Genomic DNA, 23,536 nt, shown 5'->3' with positions numbered 1-23,536 from the left:
TTCCTTGTGTTGAACCAATCTGTACAAAGAGATATGTGGGGTGTAATAAGATGAGACTCTGACACATAAACTCTTATCAGATGCCCAGTATGAGGCCTAAGACCTGAATTAAAGTAATAGTCAAGACTATGCTAACATAAAGCAAAGTTAAGCTGTGAGCCAGAGGCAGGCCCTGCTCACAGAAGCTGGCAAGGAAAGGGCTGATGCTGCAAAAAGGGACATACCTAAAAGGTTCTGGACACCAGATATCAGAACATTTGCATATTTGTACACTCCACACAGATAACAAGGAACAAGCTGACCCATTTCAATGACAGGGCCAAAGGGGTAATATGATGGATAGAGTTGTTTTGTTCGAACCAACATGTACAAGGTGAGAGGCGGCATCTTACTACGTAGAGGTGTTCTACCTTGCTACATAGAGTGGTTGCACCTCAATACGTCAGGAATGATGTGTAACTTGTTTGTACCTCTGTACAAGAATGCACCCCTGAATGGATGTCTTTGTCTGGCCTAGGGGGAAGTGGAAAGTCCTGCCACTGACTGAGCTGAGTCCATTGTCAGGGATCACATATGTACTAGCTAGCAGCACTTTAGCAGCACCTTGGGCTTCTATGCCAGGGAGCTGGAGACTGTGTTTCTCTTTGACAATAAACCTGGCCTGGGTGCCTTCGAACCTTACCAGAGTCTGTGGTCATTGGGGGTTCTTTCGGAGTCTGCTGTGTCAGCTATCTGCGCAGAGCCGGGGCAGCACACAGCGGGAACACGCACGCAGCCAATTGATCTCAACATTGAACAGAGCAGAGCACCACATCGGTAGCGTCTGATGACATTGGGGACGGTGGGCAAACTAAGACTCTGATAGGCTTCATATTTGTGAATCACAGATGGAAATCAAGTAGGTTGTCATGGAGATCATTTGCAGCTGATATTGAACTGGGTCACAAATTACTGCTGGCATCAATGAGGAAGAAGCAGAGAACAACTGAAAAATGTGCCAGGAACTAAGATCTATTACGTGGACAAATTGAAAGAGCCAGGTAGTAGGAAAGAACAGAAAGAAGCTACAAAGAAAAACCATCACTTCTTTGGTGAAAGAAGAAACGGTCATAGAACAGATACGAAAGAGTGTAAAAAATTCGGATTATGAGAGTGGCTGAATAAGCAATGGAATGAATGTTTTGAAGAGCTGTACAACATGCAGAACACAAGTAGATGAAAAGGACCTGGAGACGTTTTCCGGTATGAGAGCCAGAATTCTTAGAGGTATTAAGGATCTCTATAGACAGTTGAAAAAGAAAAAGGCACCAGGAAATGAGAACATAACCACAAAGCTGCTGCAAGCAAGAGAGGAACACATGGTAAAGGTGATGCATGAGCTATTCAACAACATTTGCAAACAAGAGCAAGGGCTGAGCAAATGGGGGAAAGCAACAGCAGCACCGATCTTAGAGGACGAAATGGGAGACAAGAGCAAATATAAGAACTACACCGGAGTCTGCTTAAGGAGTGTGCTGCAAAAAGCATTCACCAAGACACTGCAGAGAAGAAGGAAGAAGAATGTGGAAGCAGTGGCTGCAGCGGAACAGGCCAGATTTAGACTAGGATGAAGTACAATAGATCAGCTATTTGTGATAAGACCGATCTTGAAGAAGTACACAGACTACAATCGGGCTTGCTAAAACAACTTTATAGACATCAAACAGCTTCTTGGTTACATCGGGCAGAAAAGTTGTGGCAACTTTTGAGATTATATGGCATCTTCAAGAAACTGATTAAACTAATAGAAAACATATACAGAGTGCCAATGAGTGTGGTTAGAGTATACAAGAAGTTGACAAAAAGATGATGACTGTAGGAGTGTGAGAAGGATGCACGCTAGTACCAGATTTGCTCAACTTTGTACTAGAAGCAGTAATGGCTAACGCACTGAGAGATGAAATGGAAGGAGTCATGCTTTGTGGGAGTACAGTGATTAACCATAGTTTCACAGATGATATTGACCTCTTAGCACTGACCAAGAAGGCTCTACAGAGAGTAACCAGCAAGAAAACCAGGATGGCAGAAAATTAGGACTGAAGACGAGCATGGAGAAGAATCAGAAGAATAGAGGAAAAGGTAAAATCAGAGACAAAGAATTAGAACAAGTGGAAAAAATGTGTATACCTTGGCTAGTATAGAAGAAAGGGAATTGTGAAGAAGACATAAAAAGAAGAATCTGACTAGTTACTATGGCATTCAGAAAACCTGGAAGACTGGAAGGATAAGGACATTTCAATAATGAAAGTCAGCGTATATGAGGCAACTGTAATGCTGATAATTGCTGCATGGGTCGGAATGTTAGAATATGAGGAAACCTTAATAATGAAAGATACTGACTACAGCAATGACCTGGCTGTGGGGAACACAGAGTTTCAAGACTGAAAAAAATAGTGATAAGAAAATGGTTAAGTGTCATGGAGTGCTCTCACTATGAGGGTGTCTCATCCTGGCTGGTCTGGGGATTAGCTTTGCCAGTCTGACACCTCTTCCTGCAGCTTATTCACATTCCCTGCCATGCCTCTTTCCCTCTCTACAATTGACGGTACTCTCTCTTCGTGGCTTGGGCCTTTGGCCAGGTTACTGTAGTTTTCCTCTTCTGGGGGTGTATACACCAAAGTCTCTCTGTACCGACTATCCCAGGTAGTCTTCCAATTCACCCCCCCTCAATGGTGCCACTTCCCCAGTGGCTGGTAAGGGAACCAAAGCCTGTTTACTTCTTTGGGCTCCAGCCCATGGACCCTAAAACCAGCAGCTAAGGTTTGCACTGTCCCACACCTTGCTGCTCTTTTGCTGGGCTGCTTCCTACATTGCCTCTGTCAGGCTCCTTCGCCACACTCCTCTGGGCATGCCCTTCCTTCTGGGCCAAGCTTCCTTCTCTTTCCCTAGCCTGAGAGAGAGGGACAGCAGACCACCTCACTGCAGCCCTCTCTGCCCTCAGCTACCCACCTTTCCTATCCAGGTGAGCCAATGCTAATTAACATTTTTATCCGTGACCTAGAAAAGAAAAAAAATACTCACTGTTAAAGTTTGCAGATGACACATAATCTGGGGGAGCGGTAAGTAATGAAGAGGACAGCTCACTGACCCCTATATAGATCTGGACTGCTTGCTAAGTTGGATGTAAGCAAACAATATGCATTTTAATATGGCAAAACGTAAATGTTTACATCTAGGAACAAAGAATGGAGACTATACTTACAGGATATATCCTGGACTGCAGTGACTCTGAAGAAGATTTGGGGTTGTGATGGGTAATCAGTTGAACATGAGCTCCCAGTGTGACACTGTGGCTAAAAGGTTTAATGCTGTCCTTGGACTCATAAAGCGGGGAACCTCTAGGAGGAGTGCAGAATTATTTCACCTGTTTTTGGCACTGGTGCAGCTACTGTTGGAATACCATGTCCAGTTCTGGTGTCCCCAATTCATAAAGGATGTTGATAAATGGGAAGCGAGTTCAGAGAAGAGCCATGAAAGTGATTATAGGATTAGAAAACCTGCCTTGTGATGGACTCAAGGAACTCAATCTGCTTAGCTTAACAAAGATTTTAACAGTCTGTAAGCTACATAGGGACCAAATATTTAATCATGGGCTGTTCAATCCAGCAGAGAACGGTATAACACCATCCAATGGCTGGCAGTTGAAGCTAGACAAATTCAGACTGTAAATAAGGTGTACATTTTTAACTATGATGGTAATTAATTAAGACTGGATGTTTTTCTAAATGATCTGTTCTAGGAATTCTTTTGGGGAAGTTCTACGGTCTCTGTTATACAGGAAGTCAGACAGGATGATCACAATGGTCCTTTCTGGCCTTGAAATCTATGAAAAATATTAGACTGAAGTGCAGCCCCCTGCCATGTGCTACATTTACAGAATGAGCTTGATGTGCTATTTCATGTTAGCAATTTACATATATGTGTGCATGTAAAAAATAACTGTTGGGGCATATTAGAAGCCCAGCTCACAAAGTCCAAAGGCTACGAAGAGATGCACGTAAGACAAATCTGAACGAAGCACTGTACCCTGCCCTCTGTCTGCACCGACTGCTTACACGTAGTTGGTGAATGATTTGTAAACCTAAAGATAGCAAAGTACAAAACTGCATGAATATCCATAGCTAAGCAAGAAGAATGTTGTCCAGGCTACACTTGATGTCTCTTAAAATGGTTCAAGTTGCTGTGTCAGTTCTGCTGCTTACAGGTAAGCACCTAGTACTGTTATTCTGTCATTGTCTTATTTCATACGAAAGAGTTAGCCAGGAGAAGTGGTACTGCAGGCATCGCAGTACTAAAGCAGAGGTATTCCAAAAGACTGAAGAGTACAGCAGAAAGAGCACGGGCTGGTGGCTTGAGCACAAGACTAGGTAACAGGATCTCTGAGTCAAAATCCTGATTGTGCTCCTTGTCTATGGCTTTAGGCTAATCATTTAGCCTCTCTCCTCTTTCCCATCTTTAAAACAGAGATAATACTGCTTACATAGCTGGAAGAGGTTTTCTGAGGATGAATGGGTGGTTTGTGAAATGCGAAATGCTTATTATTTTTAAAAATAATTCTGTAAACATTATTCTTACCTTACCTTATTACTAGTTATTGAGAAAACAAATAGCTCATACGCATGCATGGTCCAAATTGACATAAGAAGCTCATGATTTTTCAAACAACTTAGGGCACCTAGTTTTCAGAGGGCAGATACTCACCACTTTCTGAATGTTAGGCCCTTAAAAGGAATCTGAAATTGGGCACCCAAAGTCGCTAATCATTTTTGAAAATGTCTGAAATTGAACTGTAGTTGCAGTGAAATGTCACTATGGCTAAGAGAATGCACTTTTCACCTAAACCCAAACTAGTACCATAATTATCGTACATGCTTTAAGACTGCTGTGTTCTACAGTCAGTAACCAGATATAACAGTAGAGATTTATGCTAATCCCTTATATAAGGAGGTATTCCCTTGCATGTGAATGTATTAAATGCCAAACCAAGTATTTTTGAAAGTGTTGATCCAGGAACCCCATGCAACTGACTGTATCTAATGACAATAAAGAAACTGTGCCATTGTGACTTGTCCCAGCTTAACCAAAACATAACACTTAGGAAACATGAACTAATTAATCACCTCATGACTCATGAACTAAATATGGATTCTAGACCTGGCTGAGACCAATTTTTCTTCTTGAAAGGCCTAGAGAGACACACCAAACATCTGGCGGGGGGAGCAATAATTAAAAACAAGATTTGTGGTGAAGGAGAACCTTGTTACAGAGTGAGACTATTTATTAACTCTTCCCACTGTTGTTTTGGCCAAGCCCCTTGTTCCTCCTACAAAGCCCCTTGGATGCATGGACTTACTGAAGCAGTGCTCCATAGGGAGGGGAACAGGAGGAATATCCAGCATGTTCCCCATCCCTAGTGGATATGTTGGAAATGTTGTGACTCTCTCTGCATGTGCAGTGTGGGGAGGAGCACCTAGAGTCCTTGCTTTCCAAGATTTAATAGGACCTCATCCATTCCACTTGTCTGGTCTGCTCTGCACTTAGTCCTCCTCTTAATCAAACTTTACAACAGGTGTTGGTTGAGTAGAGGGACTTATACCTTTCATGGGTGCTATTCCCTCTATCTGCACTGCACTTACCCTCATTAAAGCTCACCACAAAACCTACACTCAGTTTAGCTCAAGATTATTGAGCAATAAAGTATCGTGATATTAATTTTTGAGAAATGCTGTTTCTCCCTATCTCATTTTCCTTTCCATCTTTCACAACCCCCTTACTTGTGCTCTTTTCAGGCTTTCCTTACAACTAATATTAATAGGCTCTTACAGACCCTTTTGATCATTGGTTATGTACAGTTCAGCCATTCATTAGCTATGAAGGGTCTTTCAGTAAAAATCAAGGCAGTGAGGATTAAAACATGCCCCACAGGATTTGCTGGTTAGAACCTTACACTTCACTATCCTTCCAAATGACTTCCAGGAGCACCAGTCTCCCTCGCTCGCTTTGGGAAGTGTGTTATATACTGATTGAAGCCTTGGGTCTAGTCTTGGTTGTACCACAGAGTTATTGTGTGACCTGATGCTGGAAAAATCAAGAATAGGACAAAAGTAAAGGAGGCTGTCATAGTTAGAACTATAAAAGCAAACAAATAGGGCCAAAACTTTGAAATTTGAGTTCCTTTACCCATGTTTAGTTACCTAACAAGAAGTATTTTGGAGCTGCTGAGTGAATTATTTGGTTATTTAGATTCTTCAATCTTGATATAAGGGCCTACATCCAAATACAAATATTTTGGCGTAGGTTTATATTTTATGAGGTTTATATTTCAAATATTTACAAGTTACCAATTTTACAATAAGTCAGATCAAAACTTAGTTTTATATCTTTTGACTTGATCAGTGATGTCAAATCACAACTTATAACACAGGGTGCATAACATGCAACTAAAAGGCAGTCTGTGGAAATCTAAAATGCATCCCATAGCAACACTCTTCCTGTACCTGAAAAGGGTCATGTCCAATCAGCAAGTTTTGATCTCGATGAAGTTTCACATGATCTCTCATAGTTAATGTAGCTGAGCTAAACACTTACCAAAGCAGCAATTTCTATATTTCTCCAAAGGGCTCAGTATACTGCTCCCAGCCCTCAGAAACTCTCAGAGGAATTGACAATAACTACACATAAGAATCAAATCCAGATTTCTTTTGACTCTGCAGAGCATTATCAAACCCCATCTCATATTTATCATGACTGTATCTAGCACATAGTATGAAATGAATTAATCTGATTAGGACAACTGAAACAGACTTCAAATCACAATGGGTTTGAAGCTGCAAAATTCTGGTCCACATTCTTGAATCTTCAGTACATTTTGTATATGTGTGTGTTGGGGGGGACGGGAGGGGACAATATTTGAAGCTGCGATTCTGACATGGTTTTGGCTCATATCATAGGGAATAACCCTAAGCAGCAGCATTCAGTTTACCATTTCAAAGTACTCAACACGTCAACATCAGCAATGTTAACAGGACCAAAGGGTCAAAGGCTGAGAGTTCAGCTGTAATCCAGGTAGTGCTAGTTTGAATATCTGATAACACAGACAAGTCTGCTTTTTAAATCTGACATTCTGACCAGACACATTCAAAGCTGATGGTTAAAAGAAATATCACGGAAAAGGAGAAGGATTGGTTCCATAGCAAGTGCTTATGGGTTTTGAAACAATAGATGTGTAAAAACAAGGGGAAAAAGTCAGAAAATAAGGGAAGAAAAAGTAGCTTTATTTGCTAATGTGCATGGAAACCAATTACTGAAACATTGCTACCCACTGACACATTGGTTTAAAGATTAAAACGTATGGGGTAAATATCAATGGTCAAAATAAATCCTATACTTCAGTGAAGTTGCATAAGGGATAGATATAGTCCCAATTGTCAAAGCTTGCCAATTAGTAGTGAAATATTAGTGCTGCCTTAAGATCTGGGAGCTGCATCCTATATAGCCAAAATTTTCAAGAGTGGGTAAAGTTTGGATCCTAGGTCCATAATTAGACATGGATATAGATGGTGATTTTTCCATGAGTGTTAAGCACACAGCAGCTCCTATTGCTCAGCACTTCAGAAAAATCACACCATCTATATAGGTGTGCAACAAGGCTCAAGAGTTTAACTTTAAGCACCTATTCTTAAATCTTTCCTTATATTACAATAGTTGTACTGGGATCCTTCTAGTCTGGAGTTCCACCAGATGAACAAAAGGAACTCTCCTGGGATTTGTGCTCAACTGGCAATCATTATCTGAAATCTGTCCTGGTGCAGCAGATTTAAAGTACCACTCAGGACTTGTGTTAAGGGTTTAAACACAAGTTAAACTAAGAGCTACACTCAAGTTAATTTTACCCTCTTTGTATATTTGCCCTGCCTCAGTTCTTTCCATCCTAGTATTTAAATCCAATTAATTTTCCTTTCCACAGCCAAGTTTTGACCTTCCAGGCTGGACTGAGTACACATTCACTAATTGAACAGAGATGACAAGAGTCAATCAGATTCTCTCGTGACAGACTGTACTCTTATGTTCACCACTTTTACAAAACTATGATAAAGTTTGTACCAAGTATGCCTTGTGAGGTATCATTTGAAAACTCAACATTCACTGATCAGTATTGTCCTGGTAAAATGTGTATGGCAACATTGTACGTAACATTGATGATGTTACTAAGGCATATTCCAAATCTGGGGAAGCAGCCCAAACTAATTCCTCAGAGACAAAAGGAAAAGTGATGCCTCAGCCAGGTGTCAATAGAATCAAACGGACTATCACCTAGGTAAATGGCCATTATTTGGCAGGAAGAATGGTATGAACCAGATATTTACATCTTGGCAAGGGAACAGCTGGGGGTTCCTGTGTGAACAGCTTTGCCACCCCTGAACCCCAGCTGGAGATGATCCTCAAAGCAGAGGAAAAGAAATAAAAATGAGGAACTGAGGACACAAATAATCTCTTTCCCCTCATCTCCACTTATGGCATCAACAATATTTGAAAGACAAAAGCAGCATCATTGAACTGGGGGAGGGGTCCTGGCTGAAAGATCCAGCTAGACTGCTGTAAATATGTGGTGAAAGAAACCTTGTAGCTTTAAATTCACTTAGCTTGTTCAGTTAGGTATTAGTTTGTGTTCTACCTTTTATTTCTTTGTAATCCATTCTGATTTTTATGGCTCATTACTTGTAATCACTTAAAACCCGTTTTTCTACGTTAGATAAACTTGGTTTATCTAAACCTGTGCGTATTTGGATTGAAGTGTTTGGGAACCTCCTCTTGAGATAACAGGGTTGTGCATATCATTTTCTATTAATGAAATGATGGACTGTCTCTGAGCTCGTGTTGTCCAGAAGGAAAGAGCTGTACAAGGACATATACTTTTGTGGACAAGTGTGAGACTGGGAATTTGTTGGTATCACTTTGCAATACAATTCAGGATTGCCTGGCTAGAAGCTCTCGTGTAACTCAGCTGGGAGTAATTTCCATGCTAGAGGCTGTGTGTGACAAAGGCCAAGAGTGGCAGCTCTCACAGCAAAGCAGCGTAAAAGGACCCCAGGTGGAGAATTGAGGGGACACAGCTCTTCAGCAGTCCAGATTGTACCCTGGGGAATGTCACATTTCTTCACGGTCAAATTTAATCTTGTGCAAGCTTTTACTAATCCACAATGAGATGCTCTGAAGACACTGGGACAATAGTGATAACTATTGTTTATATCTCCAGGGAAGACCAAACTCTCTGCCTCAGACAGTGATTATAAAAACTAAGCCACCAAGCATGACTTGATGACTTTAATAAGATTCATTTTAGGTGTAAGAATATTTAGTGAAGTCTTCCAAAAACATGAGTGATATATGCAGGGAATCAAACACTCAGCCTGGTAAAAGCTGCTGTAATCCTCACAGCAGCTCACTCCTCAAAGATGTTCCTTTTATCTTCCCCTTCTGGCCATGACTCTGTATTATTCCTACATAATATTTTCATCCTGAGGGGAAAAAAGAAACAGTAACAGAGTAAAAACGTACATATCTAACATTGTTTGACCTTCTTACCACTGACTTATCTTTGTTTCACTGGAACTTTCAACATTTGGTGTCTCTAAGGATACTATTATGCACTGCGAGTAATTTCATTGACTCCTATTCATCACACTTGCTCCGGCTAACTATGTCCAGTCTCACAGCTGGATGCACCAACCTTCTGCTCTTCTAATTTAGGTGCAAGTGTGCTGCTAGATTTGGAATTGCATACAGCAGAAAGTTCTTAGGTAAGACTTGCATCTATAAAATACTTATCTGAAGATTATAAATTCTTTTACAAACATTAATCAAGCTGTTCAACAAGAAGAGAGGAATTACACCCATTTTACAGAAGCATAAATTGAGGCATAGGTTAGGGAACACGTCTTAAGATCATACAGGGTGTTAGGAGGCAGAATGGGTATGGAAACCAGATCTTCTGACTCCCAATTCTGTGTGTGAGCCACAAGACCATCTTTTCTCTGTGTTCTAACAGCATTGTGTGCAGTTGTCTATTTACAAATAGTTTTTGTCTATGTAATTTCTCAGTAAAATGCTCCACTCGTTCTTGCACAGGTTAATTCTCCATGAGAAAATGAGAATACATTTCTTATGGAATGGCATTTTCCATTGGCTACTGGTGCAGTCTAGGAAGAATATGTATCCATTAAAAATTTAAGCTAATACCTTTAAAACATAGAACTTGCCACCAGTGGAGCCAAGATAAAACCTCACTGCCCCACAAAGTAGATATTATATGCTCATTCTTTGAAGAGAAATATTACAGCTACTCTGTTTATGCTTTTTATTGTAACTCACCAAAAAGTCACAAGGCCAAAGTACTCTTTGGCAACAAAACTTAAGCAACACGAGTGATCCCAACTAACTACATTTTTTTCAATGAAAAAATTAAGTCTTATGATAGCTGCAATAAAGGTGACCAGATGTCCCAATTTTATAGGGATGGGTGACCAGATGTCCTGATTTTTGGGTCATTTTCGTATATAGGCTCCTATTACCCCCCACCCCTTGTCCTGATTTTTCACTTTTGCTGTCTGGTCACCCTAGCTGCAATGCACATTATGGTGTTTATTTTTGACCAGAGTTCAAGTACCTCACCACAGAATAATAATGATGGTCGCAAAATATGTTCAATATTAAAAAAAATAAAAATAAAAATATATGCCTAGATAGAAGCTCAGAGTAAGTTGACTAAGAAATATTACACTCTTGGTGAGAGTCTTGTTTGAATCTCTTGAACTCTGGAACAGCCATGTATTACTTGCATGCACAAAGGCAGAAAATATTTCTCTGTGGAATTTTTCTTGCTTTCAGAAACCCAGGAATAATTAGCTATTTCATAGTCACCTAAGAAATAGCATTTTATGCTTAAAACTAAGACAATATGCCATAGAATATGCCTTAGCTCATCTTCATAGTTGGTTCAATTGAAGAGTAGTTTTATTTGAAGATGACTGAATTTCTGCTTCCTGTTTCTAATCATGTTAACCTAGTGTTTGAGCAAGCAAAGCATAAGAAGCATATCAAACGTTGGCTAGAAGACCTTTTAGGAAATCTAGTCCATCTTTCTGGCAAAGCAAAATTGTTTGCTCTAGTATTATAACTATTTTACATTTATATTCCAATATCTGAAGATCAGAGCCAGATTGGGCCCCATTTTAGCCTCTGTATGAACAATGACATTTTCTCTTCAATTTTCCAGTCTAGTTTTCAAGTGCTTTTTGGCTCTGAAAAGCAGCAGCATTGTAAATATAAGCAGCAGTTTTACTCCACAAATCTGTTCCCTGTCCGTGGTCTTGCAAGTGACAAATGAAGGTTTTTACTCCAGTTAGCCCAGCAGAACTGACACTACTGGGCCAACTGGGAGGGAGTGAGCTGGATTCTATCCATTCTTGTGCATAATCAACATAAGAGTTTAGTAAGTTCAAATCAGTTTCCCTATACAAACTCAGTAGAAGCCATGGAGTTGGATAGAGGTCAGTGATTCCATAGTTGGCCTGCACAACTCCTATTACTGGATGCAATGAGCAAAGAGTACAGAACTCTGCTTGAATCTATAGTCTTGTGTAAACACAGAAGTTGCACCAGTTTTATATAAAGTGTTGTTTTAAACCAATTTAGCTAAAATGGAGGCAGTCCTGTGTATGGACACATTTAATTCAGTTTGAGTGACTTTTTTCTTTCAGTTTTTAAACCAAGAGTATCCACACAAGTTTGTACCAGTTTAACTACACTGGTTTAAAATAACAATTTAAATTAAACTGCAACTTTTTTGTATACACAAACCATAAGGTCTGAAATTAAAGTTACAGAGGGAAAAGGAAACCTTTTACTATATTAAGGGTATGTCTACACTACAGCAGCACAACAACAACACTGCAGCTGTACCACTCTAGTGTAGATGCGTCCCACATCAATGGAAAGGGTTTTCTGTCTATGTAGTTAATACATCTCTTCAATAGGTGGGAGCTGGATGAATGGAAGAATTCTTTCATTGACCTAGCTGCATCTACAGTGGGGGTTAGTGTGAGAACCTGATGGGGATGGTCAGAGCCATGGCAATTGGGCCTATTGTTGGAACCTGGGTTTAGAACAGGAATCAGGAGTCCAGAGTGAGGCTGGAGCAGGCTAAGGCATGTGGAGTCTGTTACCACTATCAGACAGGGGAGAGTCTGAAGCCTTGAAGTGACATTGAGCAGACTGAGCTGCTCTTTCTCCTGTGAGGCTTATATACCTTCCCTGAGATTCACTAGACCAGCAACTGACTTGTGGATTGGTTGGAGCCTGCCACAAGCATGACTCATCAGCAAATGGGGTTTAATCAGGTTCCAGTTCACAGATGACTCCCTCACCTTGCAGTTAGGATAACCTAACTCTGTTTCACAGGGTATAAAATTTTTCACAGCCTTGAGCAATAGCTAGGTTGAGCTAAATTTTAGATGTAGACCAGACCTATGGTGGAAGTAATGAGACAAATAGAGAACCCCTCTTGTTGAGAGGAATTCTCATTTCCCAGAAAAGATGACCTGCATCAGGGAGGGACTGAAAAGTCTCCCCAGAACAAGCTGAGAGCAAGACCAGAAACACAAAACCTCTCCGTCTATGAACTAGGCCCATTCACCAAGTAGCTTCCATGGAGCCAGTGATGGAGATCAGGGTCACTCTCTGTGACTGACCCTTGTTCATCCTGGATGGTAAGAGTAGAGAACACATATATTTGCTATAGTACTAATAACTAGAGTAATAAGAGAAAGGGTAGCAGAAGACATGAAAAGGTAGACGAGGGAAGGAAGGAGGGGCATGGAGGGAGAAGAAGAGTTTTGTATTGTCTTGGACATGTTGTGACATTGTGTAATTCTATTGGCTAGCCTGTGAAATGTGTGGTATTTGGAAACAAACAAGCTTTAAATCATTTCTGTTTTTGTACTTTTCATTGTCTATCTTTTAATGAAAATCAATACAAAATCACTCACACACCAAAAAGAAAAGGGGTAGTGAAGTCTAGATTACTTTTTGCTAGCTATGTTTTATGTTTTGTATTTCTCTCAGAATTGATAATGATCAGTTTATGCAATTCCCCTTTCTGACTCTCCCTGGTGCACTGTTTATGTTACACACACAATAAAGTGGAATGATTCATTTTTAAATAACTTCTCCCATTTGGATTTAAATGAAAACTTGCAGAAACCCTTCCGCAGGACGTAGGTTTGTAAAATCTTGTTTTTACAAAAACCTAAACTTGTGGCCTTATTTGGATTCAAATATTCCTTTTGAACAAGCTCTAATACATTGGTTTAGGGTTAACATTGTTCTGTGAAGGAATGACTCATGATTACAAATTTATGTAAAGTGTAAATTCTAAAATAACACACAAACATTATGATATTGCACCACTTCCATTTCAGGTGTATTGGGAGCACCATTTGTGTCTGAAGAAGAAGCAAATGAGTTTATACAACTTAAAAGACAAACACTATATTCTCGGAATTATTGGGATCCAAGCAACAGCCAGAATGCATGGGGTTACACTCTTGCTGAACAGGTATTTTTTTGATAACTTTGCACTGTGTAAGAGATTGGAAATATATATGTGGCCTTCTGACTGCCTTTTTGCAGATATGGTACTGGCTTTTAAAGGGACACCAACATTCCATTATTACTGAACTCATTCCTGGAAAAGTACTAGGATGAATAGTTCATGGTTACATTCTCTTACACTATAGTCAATAGCTTCGTTATTCCTGGCTCTAAGAATTGCAAAGTTGTTAGATGATGATCTGGCCAGTATAATCTGGCACATTTGCTCTTGCAATAAAGTGAAACTCCCCACCATCTCTATCACCACCACCATCTCGCTACAGACTAATCTTGTTCTGGTAAACTGTGCTGGATTCATAGTCTTGAAACAGACGGCTTCTAGCCACAGCTATGATAGGCAATACTATTGCAAGCTTACATTCACCATCTACACCTTCCTTTCGGTCTGGCTTCCAATCTCTGTTGACAATTCTCCTGTACTCCATCACCCAGCCTTGTGATACAGGTGATCTTCAAACTCTCTTTCCTTTTGCTCTGGGAGCCAAGCTGTTATCAAATCTCATCAGCTCTGAACCAACATCCCTAAACTCTATGACTTTCCTCTCCATGCTGACTTCTAGGTGATCACCCAGGCCTTACTCATCTCATGCATTGAGTACTGACCTCAATCTCCCCCCCCTCACCCAAGGGACTGTATTTATGGAGGCCCTACAGGGGACTCTTATTTATGGTAGGATGGAGGCAAAACTCAATTTAGTACAAAACTCAGAAGTTCGCTTCAGGTATGCATGTGATTTATTGTGTGTGAATTTGAAACAGCAAGCTATGCTACAGTTGTATAATCAGATCCATAGCTGGTTCCACAGCTTTCCATTGGGCTGATTTTGCAGGCACATTTTGATGCATGATTGAAAATGTTCAGAATTAGGATCCATCTTAGTCCTCCCATATAATTATCTGAGCAATTTATGCCATGCTACAAAAGTTATTTGAACATGACTCGCATATCAGGTTAGGTATGGTTCTACCAAAAGACCTGTAGTCTATTGGGGTTGTATCAAATCCAGTAACACCAGCAGTTTTGTTCTACTTCAGGTTAGTGAATCATGGACGGCTTTGAGAACCACAACACAGTACTACATGGACTTGGGATCTTTTGCCTTTCATCCTGCCACTGCCCGGTGAGTTTTGCCTAAAGACAGTACTTACCTTAACAAAAGGGTGTGTATAAATAATTGATGGAAGAGATAACAGCACTCACAAAAGGATACTAGTGGCATAATATTATACTGTGCTGAGTTTCCCCATGTCTTAATTGCAAGAGATGTGATTCAAAAATGACTCTTTTTGAAAATTGGAGTGAAAGGGGCTTTACTAATTTTACTGGCTGTTTGAGTTTAAATATAATGAGTCAATGCTGATGGATGGTTATTATGATATTGTTAGTCTAATGGAGTTTTAAAATGCATAGAGCTTTTTGTATGGACTTTGTTTACACTTTGAGAAATAAAATAAACAAAGTATGCAGAAGTGACCTCTGACTTTGGATCCGACACACATCATTCAGATAATGCTGATAGAAAGCAGCCCATTGTAGAAAATGAAAGGAGGGAAGGAACAGTTTTTTCCTGCATAAATTTCAGTAGTGCGATTGTATTCAGTGTAGAATAAAAACATGATTGATCGAAATGGAGAAAAGGATAGACATTTACAGATTGGTAATTACATGCAATAAGTCCAATGTCTCAAATTGTCGTATGAAAATTTTGAGGAGAATGTTAAGATGAACGCTTCATTTTTTTTAGTGACTACAGTAAATGTAAGAAACAGTCTCTAAATAACAATGACGTTTGACATGTATAGTACTACAAGAATAAACGTTTTACATGTACAGATTGCTTTTCAGGGGTAGATGTCACAGCCCTTTACAAAGGAGGTAGTTTTAATCCCATTTAGGAAAGTGGAGACACTGAGAAGTGAAGCGATTTGCTCAAGGCCACGGACGCAGGAAGGAATATAATCCCTGTCTCCAATTTAGTCATGTGGCCTATCTTCTAGACTTTTTAATATAAAAGACGACATGGGCAGATGTGTTATGTTAATATAAAAGACATGCATCTGCCCATGTCGTCTTTTATATTAAAAAGTCTAGAAGATAGGCCACATGACTAAATTGGAGACAGGGAAAAAATGGAGGGTGGGTGGGAATTCTATTACTCTATTTCCAGTTCTGTCACTATTTTGATGTATCTTCACATGTGTTTGTAACATACTTAGCACAACTGGACCCAAAACACTGAATAGGGACAAGTGCTATAAGAAACAAAAACACTTTGTTTTTTATTAAAAGCTTAAACCCTCCAATATCAGGGCTCAAATCATTAGGAAGAAATCTACTCTGAGGGCAGTCATAACTAAAGCTGGCTGAAAAATGGAAATTCCTTCCTTTTTTACATTTATTTATTTATTTTGGAACAAGTTGGAACAAAAGTAAAAAAAACATTTCACAAGAAGGAATTTCCACAAAGTTCCGTTTAGGGAGAAACAAAACAGAATTTTTGAAGCTTCCCAGCTGCCTTTCAGAAAGGCTCTTATCAATTTCACTTCCTTCCTGCAGGCAGAAAGCAAAATTGACCAGAGTCTTCCAGAGGGACAAGTGTGGCAGAGTCATTTCAATTTTTCTGATCGGGAAGAGAGAAAAATCTGTTTTCCCTTGGAAAACTGAATGTGTGAAAAAGGCCTTTTCTGTTGGAAAATCATTCAGACGGAAAGTTCCGGACTAGCTCTAATCATAAGTAGTGCCCCACCAAATTCATAGTCCATTTTGGTCAATTTCACTGTCACAGGATTTAAAAATTCATAAATGTAGTGATTTCAGCTACTTAAATTTGAAATTTCAGGGTGCTATAATTGTAGGGGTCCTGACCCTAAAAGGATGGGGGGGGGTCACAATGTTATTGTAGGGGGGATTGCAGTACTACTGCCCTTATTTCTGTACTGCTGCTGGTGGTGGTGCTGCCTTCAGAGCTGGGCAGCTGGAGAATGGTGACTCCTGGGAGCTAAACTCTGAAGACAGAGCTGTCACCAGCAGCAGCGCGGAAGAAAGGATGGCATGGTATGGACTTGCTACCTTTAGGGTATGTCTTCACTACCCACCAGATTGGCGGACTGGGATCGATTTATCACGTCTAGTCTAAACATGATAAATCGACCCCCATGCGTTCTCCCATCGACTCCTGTACTCCAGCTCAGCAAGAGGCACAGGCAGAGTTGACGGGGGAGCGGCAGCAGTCAACTCACCGTGGTGAAGACACCATGGTAAGTTGATCTAAGTACATCGACTTCAGCTACGTCATTCACATAGCTGAAGTTACATAACTTAGATTGACACCCCCCACACCACCAGTGTAGACCAGGGCTTAGTCCCGAGCTGTTGCCTGCAGAGCTGGGCCCTCAGTCAGCAACCGCCACTCTCTGGCTGCCCATCTCTGAAGGCAGAAGTGCAGAAATAAGAGTGGCATGGTATGGTATTGCCCCCCTTACTTCCGTACTGCTGCTGGCAGGGCTCTTCCTTCACCGCTGGGAGCTCAGCGAACAGACATCACTCTCTGGCCTGCCAGCTCTGAAGGCAGTGCAGAAGTAAGGCTAGCAATACCATGACCCCCCTAAAATAACCTTGACTCTCCCTTGCAACTCCCTATTGAGTCAGGACCTCCAATTTGAGAAATGCTGGTCTTCCCTGCGAAATCTGTATAGTATAGAGTAAAAGCACACAAGACCAGATTTCATGGGAGGAGACCAGATTTCAGGGTTCGTGATGAGTTTTTCATGCCCATGAATTTGGTAGGGCCCTAGCCACATGAGTCCAGTGGTATGGCAATTCCTATGAACCTTAAAAGACACACTCTATACAAATAGAGCACATTGATGGGTCTATGTTATGTGCAGGCAGAACCCATATTTTAGACTGTAAACTCTTTTAAGCATGTTCTCACTGAACTCTTTATAATGACTTCAATGGCTGTTAGTTTTAAATTGTGATCTCTGTAGGGCAGGAATTCAAGCTGATCTCTGTTTAAGTGCCTGGTACACTGCAAATGCTACACCAATTAACTTCTGATGCTTTTAGGTATGCACATGAGAGAACAGATATTGAAACTGTGAAACTCGAGAATATCAATGTGTTACCCACAGTTCCATATTAAATAAAAGACAGCTTTAAATTAATTCAGCAGAGCCTTCCTAATATGACTTATTTCTTCTTTTTTTAGGGACCACATTAGGTCTTACATGGATATGCTACAGCAATCTGGGGCTCACCTCCAGCAGCAGATAAGAAAACACAACTAAATTTAAGAAGTTTCATGTATCTGCCAACGTACTGTATGGGGGAATCTTTATCCAGGAGTTGCACTTTTAGCTATTTGCCACACCACATTTACTTTGTCCAGTACCTTATTAAGACATCTAAAGCTGGAACACGCAGACAGTAGCCCCACAAAGTCAATAGTTTGTTTTCATCAGGTAAAAAATGTAATGTTAAATTATGCTAAATTGAACAAAAATGGTGAAGATGACATGGCATTCATACTGTTTTTTAGTAGGACAAGTTAAAAGTTGTTTTTTTTTTTCCTTTTTTGACTAAATGGATCACCCCTTCCCACTCCCACAAAATAGTCCATTTAAATAAATGTTGCAGTTCTGGCAAGTGAAAACTGGATGTTTTTCAAGTCTTTAACTAAAGACTTTGGGATTTTAGTTACTAAAAACTGAAATGTTAGGGTTCCATTTTTTTTTGCTAAACCCAAATTTCAAAAGAAATTTAAAAAAAAGAAACTCTCTCTCCCTCCTCCTTTCTGTGTGCGTGTGAGGGTAGTGAAAATCATGTCAGCTCTAGTCTTCACCATAGGCAGCAAGAACTTTTAATATTGTGGCCAATACATTAGGTGATTTTGAATACTGCTTTCACTTTACTACCTCCAAAACTCTGCTTTCCGCATTGAAAGTATTGGCCTTGAGCTCTTAAGTGCAAAATGGTTGAAGTCCTGACGACCTGAGCGAGCTGCTCTCTCCTTGCAGCACATCAATTGTCATCAGTCAAGACACTTATTTGCAGCACCCTGTTTACCATGGATGTGACTAGTGACAAGGCATTTCCCATCACAAGTCTCAAATTCTCTCTTCATTCGATCATCCAAAAATACTTGACCATCAGGACACGTATTGTCTCAGGCTTTTTGGCTGCAGGCCTCTCGAAGAATAGAATAGGTGAAAGAGGGTGGTTTTACTGCGATACTTTAGTTTTCCTCTTTGGATTAATAAAGTAGATCATATGTAATGGGGATTTTCCTATAGGTACAAGTACCCAGAGCTACTGTGAAGTGATTGCAAACTCTAAAGAAAACATTAAATCTTTTGAAGCTGAAAGACTGTTTTAGCATTTCTGTGTTTCCTATTGCATTACTGTCTGAGTAATTTTTTTTAATGTAAGACTAATTATAAACTGGTTCTGTTTTCCCACTGGAAGATCTTGATCTTCTCAGTTGGACATATTTTATTAGATTGGAACTGAAAACACACATCTGATTCTTTTATCACTTACAATACCATGACTTCATTCATACTATTAATCATCAGTACAACATTTCATTCATTCTAATGAAAAGGCCAAGAAATAAACACCAATAGAGAAAAACCAAAGAACAATTACATTCATTAGTCTCTCATAGGTGATCTGGTTATTGTATGCTTTCTCTCTTACCTCCTCCTCTTGGCCACTGATCTAGGCAGTAGCCCCCAGAACTGTTGACTTGATGGGCCAGTAGAGGTAACAATTTCGGCCCACTCCCATCCATTCTTTCATCAGTAACAAAGCTAGGCATTAAAACAAGAACTGAAGTTCTTTAGTTCCTAACAAATGGCAGGAGTCTCACGGTAAGCCCAATCTTTGCATTTAAGGCTAAGATAGTCACCTAGAGTTGGTAGGTGTTATACGGCCACAACTATGAGAATATATTGAAAAAAAAGTCTCTCCCAAGCCACACTATGGCAGACATGCATAAATTCAATTTCAGCACAAATGGAATTGATAGCTGAACTTGACTTTTTGCTTCTACATGGTCATGAACTACATACAGCAGGATTCATTTTGATGCATTTATTTTACATATACCATTTAGTGTCCCTATCTTGATCCAAAATGACTGTGAAAAGATGCTCATCTAAAGAATATATCTCATGCTATTAACCACAATGATAGTGACAGCAAGAGTGAACTGTACTTAAAGCAATTTAGTAGTGGCTGGTTAAATATACCAGTCGGGGTATTGCCAGAACCACTCCAATTAGAGACAAAAATAAGTTTAGCAATTACATCACAAATTGGAAGTGTCTAGGCTGGCAGCTCAAATAAAAGGATGTAATTATCTACATTTGAAATATGTTCATCCATCATGAAGAGAAACTGGCATTCTTCATGTACAATTAGAATCTTGAAAAACAAATTACAGTAATTACTTCCCTCAGATTATGGAAGACATCTCTATTTCAACAACATACAGTGAAATAGAGAGTAGCTTGCATAGGGAGATCTATCATGAAGAACTAGCTGGAGCAAAAGGGATATGGTGTGGTGATTTAGCTGGTGCAAAAGGGGTATGGTGTGGTGATTTAGCTGGTGCAAAAGGGGTATGGTGTGGTGATTTAGCCGTGACCCTTTGGGTCAAGGCTAAATCAGTGTCCCGCCATGGTGTTAGAAGGGCCTTGTGCTGCTAGATGAGCCATTTTTCAGACAATAGCAAAATATTTACTTAACTTGAATTTTTGCTCTCAATGTATTTCCTTTACAGATCCACACAGAGATTAGGTTTCATGTCAAGCAATCAGCTGCAGAAGGAGTCTGAATGTGCTCCTTATTCTAGCATTCTAGAACTAAGGACATAAATGATTCCTTCCTTAACATGAATTACAAGAAACCTATCCTGGAGACACACTTCCTATTCAGCCACTTACTTCCGGCTCACAGACAAGATTTCATTGACAATCTCACTCCAGTTGCCAGTAGTCCCAACTCTGGCAGTCTCAGCAAAGATCGAATGAGCATGTGAGCTTCCCTCTCAACCCATACATCTGATATCTCCAAATCATGACTGGTTAGGGTGGCTAGAGAAGTGTGAAAGATTGGGATGGCGGTGGGGGGTAATAGGATCCTATATAAGAAAAAGACCTAAAAATCAGGATTGTCCCTATAAAATCGGAACACCTGGTCACCCTATGAGTGGTTTTGTGAACAGTCAGTTAGTGGGATCTAGGATAAGGAAGGCTACAACTGTGCTTGCTATTGCTGTCAATATTACAGTAACAACCAATGCCCAATCTATTGAAATGCCTTGTACAGTGTAAGAGTCACACATCTTATAATATAATTTATAAACATGTGTGTGACACACAAATGATCTGAAAGAACAGGATGAGATTGAACAGTGATAGGAAAAAGGAGATTGTGCACATTGGTAGTCTATTAGCTGGTTTCTATTGGTAGCCATTGCCATGTAAATTAATGAAATGGCCACTTGCTGTTCTAGAAATTGAATGGATTATGATTTGAATGAACCTTCCATAGAAATATGCTGGCATCATAGTTGAGGCATGCATTGTATTTCAGGCATGAACTGTGCTGCTTTTAAATACTAATGCCATTAATGTCTTTGATCTGGTCTTTACAGTGTGTTACATTTCCTAGGTTTCAGAGTAGCAGCTGTGTTAGTCTGTATCCGCAAAAAGAACAGGAGTACTTGTGGCACCTTGAAGACTAACACATTTATTTCAGCATGAGCTTTCATGAGCTACAAGTCTCTAAGGTACCACAAGTACTCCTGTTCTTTTTGCAGATACAGACTAACAAGGCTGCTACTCTGAAACCTGTCATTATGCAAGGCACTGCATTTAGCTGTATGGAGTGGAAATCCATCAACTTCATGAAAGATACATCCGAAGAAGTGAGCTGTAGCTCATGAAAGCTCATGTTGAAATAAATTTGTTAGTCTCTAAGGTGCCACAAACGCTCCTGTTCTTTTTACATTTCCTAGTTAGTCTAGCCCAGAAGGGAGCTGACTTAAAGAGCCACTGCATGTATGTGCCTGAATACTACTACTGTGTTTTGTCATGGATGTTATCTGATCAGCTTTTTGCTTTGCTGCACATCAGAAGGCAGATAACTGCATAATACCAAAGAACCCTTTGTTTTGTTTTTAAATAGGACCACCAGTAAACATCAAGTTTTCTTTCACAAACATTTCATGCAGTTGAACTGACACACAAAAGGACATTTTACCCTTACATTTTATTTCGCACAATGCTCTGAAATGTTACAGTTTTGCTACATTTATAATGCTTTAAACAGAGGAATACCAGTCCAGAGTGTAAAAAGGGGGAGTGTAGTGTAGTGATGGAGTATGATGTTGGGACTAAGGTTATTTTGTTAAGTGTTCTGGCTCCCTCTGTCCCTCAGGCCTATGAGCCCACCAGTTGCAAGTCCTGCAGCATCAGTACTTCATTGGCTAAAAGAGCTGCTTCCACCATTCCCTAGAATTGGACACCCTGGCTGCAGCAGGGCAAACCATGCACAGGCGTGCTTATGTCTAAATACAGAAAGCCTTGCAGTGTCAGAGTAGCACTAACATGGATTCATCATCTTGCCAGTGTGAGATCATGCAATGTATAACAGCACTACAAGTCATTATGTATCCAATGAATATAATGGATTCTGTATGTTACTGTCACATTATCTTGTGACAGTCTTGTTATTAGCTTGTGGCAGCACAACTATTTATATAAAAAAGTCCTTGAAGGCAGCTATTGTATGTATGCTTTGATCTGTTTCCATTTCCTTCCATTAGACATCACACAAGAAGCCAGCCTCCTGAGGAGAGGGTCCCTCAGTGGTTGCTAGACTATAGGTTTTATAGTCTTCCGGATCAACCTAATCCAGTAATTAATATATTCCAGAAATTCCTCAATGATGACTGGATTGGCTGTTAACAGAACTGAGATTTCTACAGTAAAAACACACTGTTCCAAGGAAGTATTTAGAAAATATTGTTACAATTCAGCGGTTACAATTTCTTCCTACATATAAATACAACAGCTACCATGATAGGGCCCCAATTTCAATTGGGGCCTCTACAGGCTAGTATAATAAAAATATTAACAACAACTAGTTATATAGGAGAACCATGGGAACCACTCCAGGCAAAGACTACATTCCTGCACCAAAATGGTACACTTAGATTATTCTAACTCATCTAGAGGCTGAATAGGCCTGCCATAGATTTCCAGACAGAATAATCTGATAGCGCACCTGCCACATCAGATGACAAAACTGGAACGACTGAGTGCCAAGTATAACAGAAAAAGTTATTTATGACTTACATGCCTTTCAGCCTTAGCTTCTATGACAGGTTCACATTTACACACCTGCTTGCTGTCATATGCTTTGGTGTTCACCTCAACGATCTGTAATAATTATCAAGACACAATAAAACAAACCCCATATTGTGCACTGGTAAGATAGAGATATGAAAATGTAAGCCACTCAGTGCAGAGACCACCTTCCTATGTTTGTAGACTATCTGGCACATCTGGGATGGCACTGCAATATACACGACCAACAACCAGCACCACTCAAGAAAAGTGTCAGAATTCTCAAGGTTAAGATTTTCCCCCCACTGTATTAACTTGTCCCATTGCATATCCTCTATATTATAGGGCACATATCAGAGATGAGCTAAAACAAGAACCTTCCCCCCCCCATTCTTTGACAACCCAAACATTTGTGGTTTGGGTGAAATGGAAACTAGATCCAAGTCAATCCCATTTTTGATTTTGG

At 40.0% G+C, this 23,536-nt stretch overlaps 1 protein-coding gene across 1 annotated transcript; it reads left to right on the top strand.

Moving 5' to 3' along the window:
* The first annotated feature begins 4,194 nt into the window (after window positions 1-4,194).
* Window positions 4,195-14,835, top strand: C1H3orf85 (chromosome 1 C3orf85 homolog). The gene is made up of 3 exons (XM_030548577.1): window positions 4,195-4,243; window positions 13,518-13,654; window positions 14,746-14,835. The coding sequence occupies exons 1-3, from the start codon at window positions 4,195-4,197 to the stop codon at window positions 14,833-14,835; spliced, it is 276 nt and encodes a 91-aa protein (XP_030404437.1).
* Window positions 14,836-23,536: the final 8,701 nt, after the last annotated feature.

The sequence above is a fragment of the Gopherus evgoodei genome, chromosome 1 (assembly GCF_007399415.2).
Source record: "Gopherus evgoodei ecotype Sinaloan lineage chromosome 1, rGopEvg1_v1.p, whole genome shotgun sequence".
NCBI classification, from domain to species: Eukaryota; Metazoa; Chordata; order Testudines; family Testudinidae; genus Gopherus; species Gopherus evgoodei.
The sequence above is the reverse complement of the archived record's forward strand: the minus strand, read 5'-3'. Positions and strand labels throughout refer to the sequence as shown.

What these genes read in the sequence shown, in the direction of transcription:
- C1H3orf85 (XM_030548577.1), top strand. Translation starts at nt 4,195, where the DNA reads ATGTCTCTTAAAATGGTTCAAGTTGCTGTGTCAGTTCTGCTGCTTACA. An exon ending in GTCAGTTCTGCTGCTTACAG is followed by an intron (nt 4,244 to 13,517) that starts GTAAGCACCTAG and finishes CTTCCATTTCAG; the next exon opens with GTGTATTGGGAGCACCATTT. An exon ending in GTTACACTCTTGCTGAACAG is followed by an intron (nt 13,655 to 14,745) that starts GTATTTTTTTGA and finishes GTTCTACTTCAG; the next exon opens with GTTAGTGAATCATGGACGGC.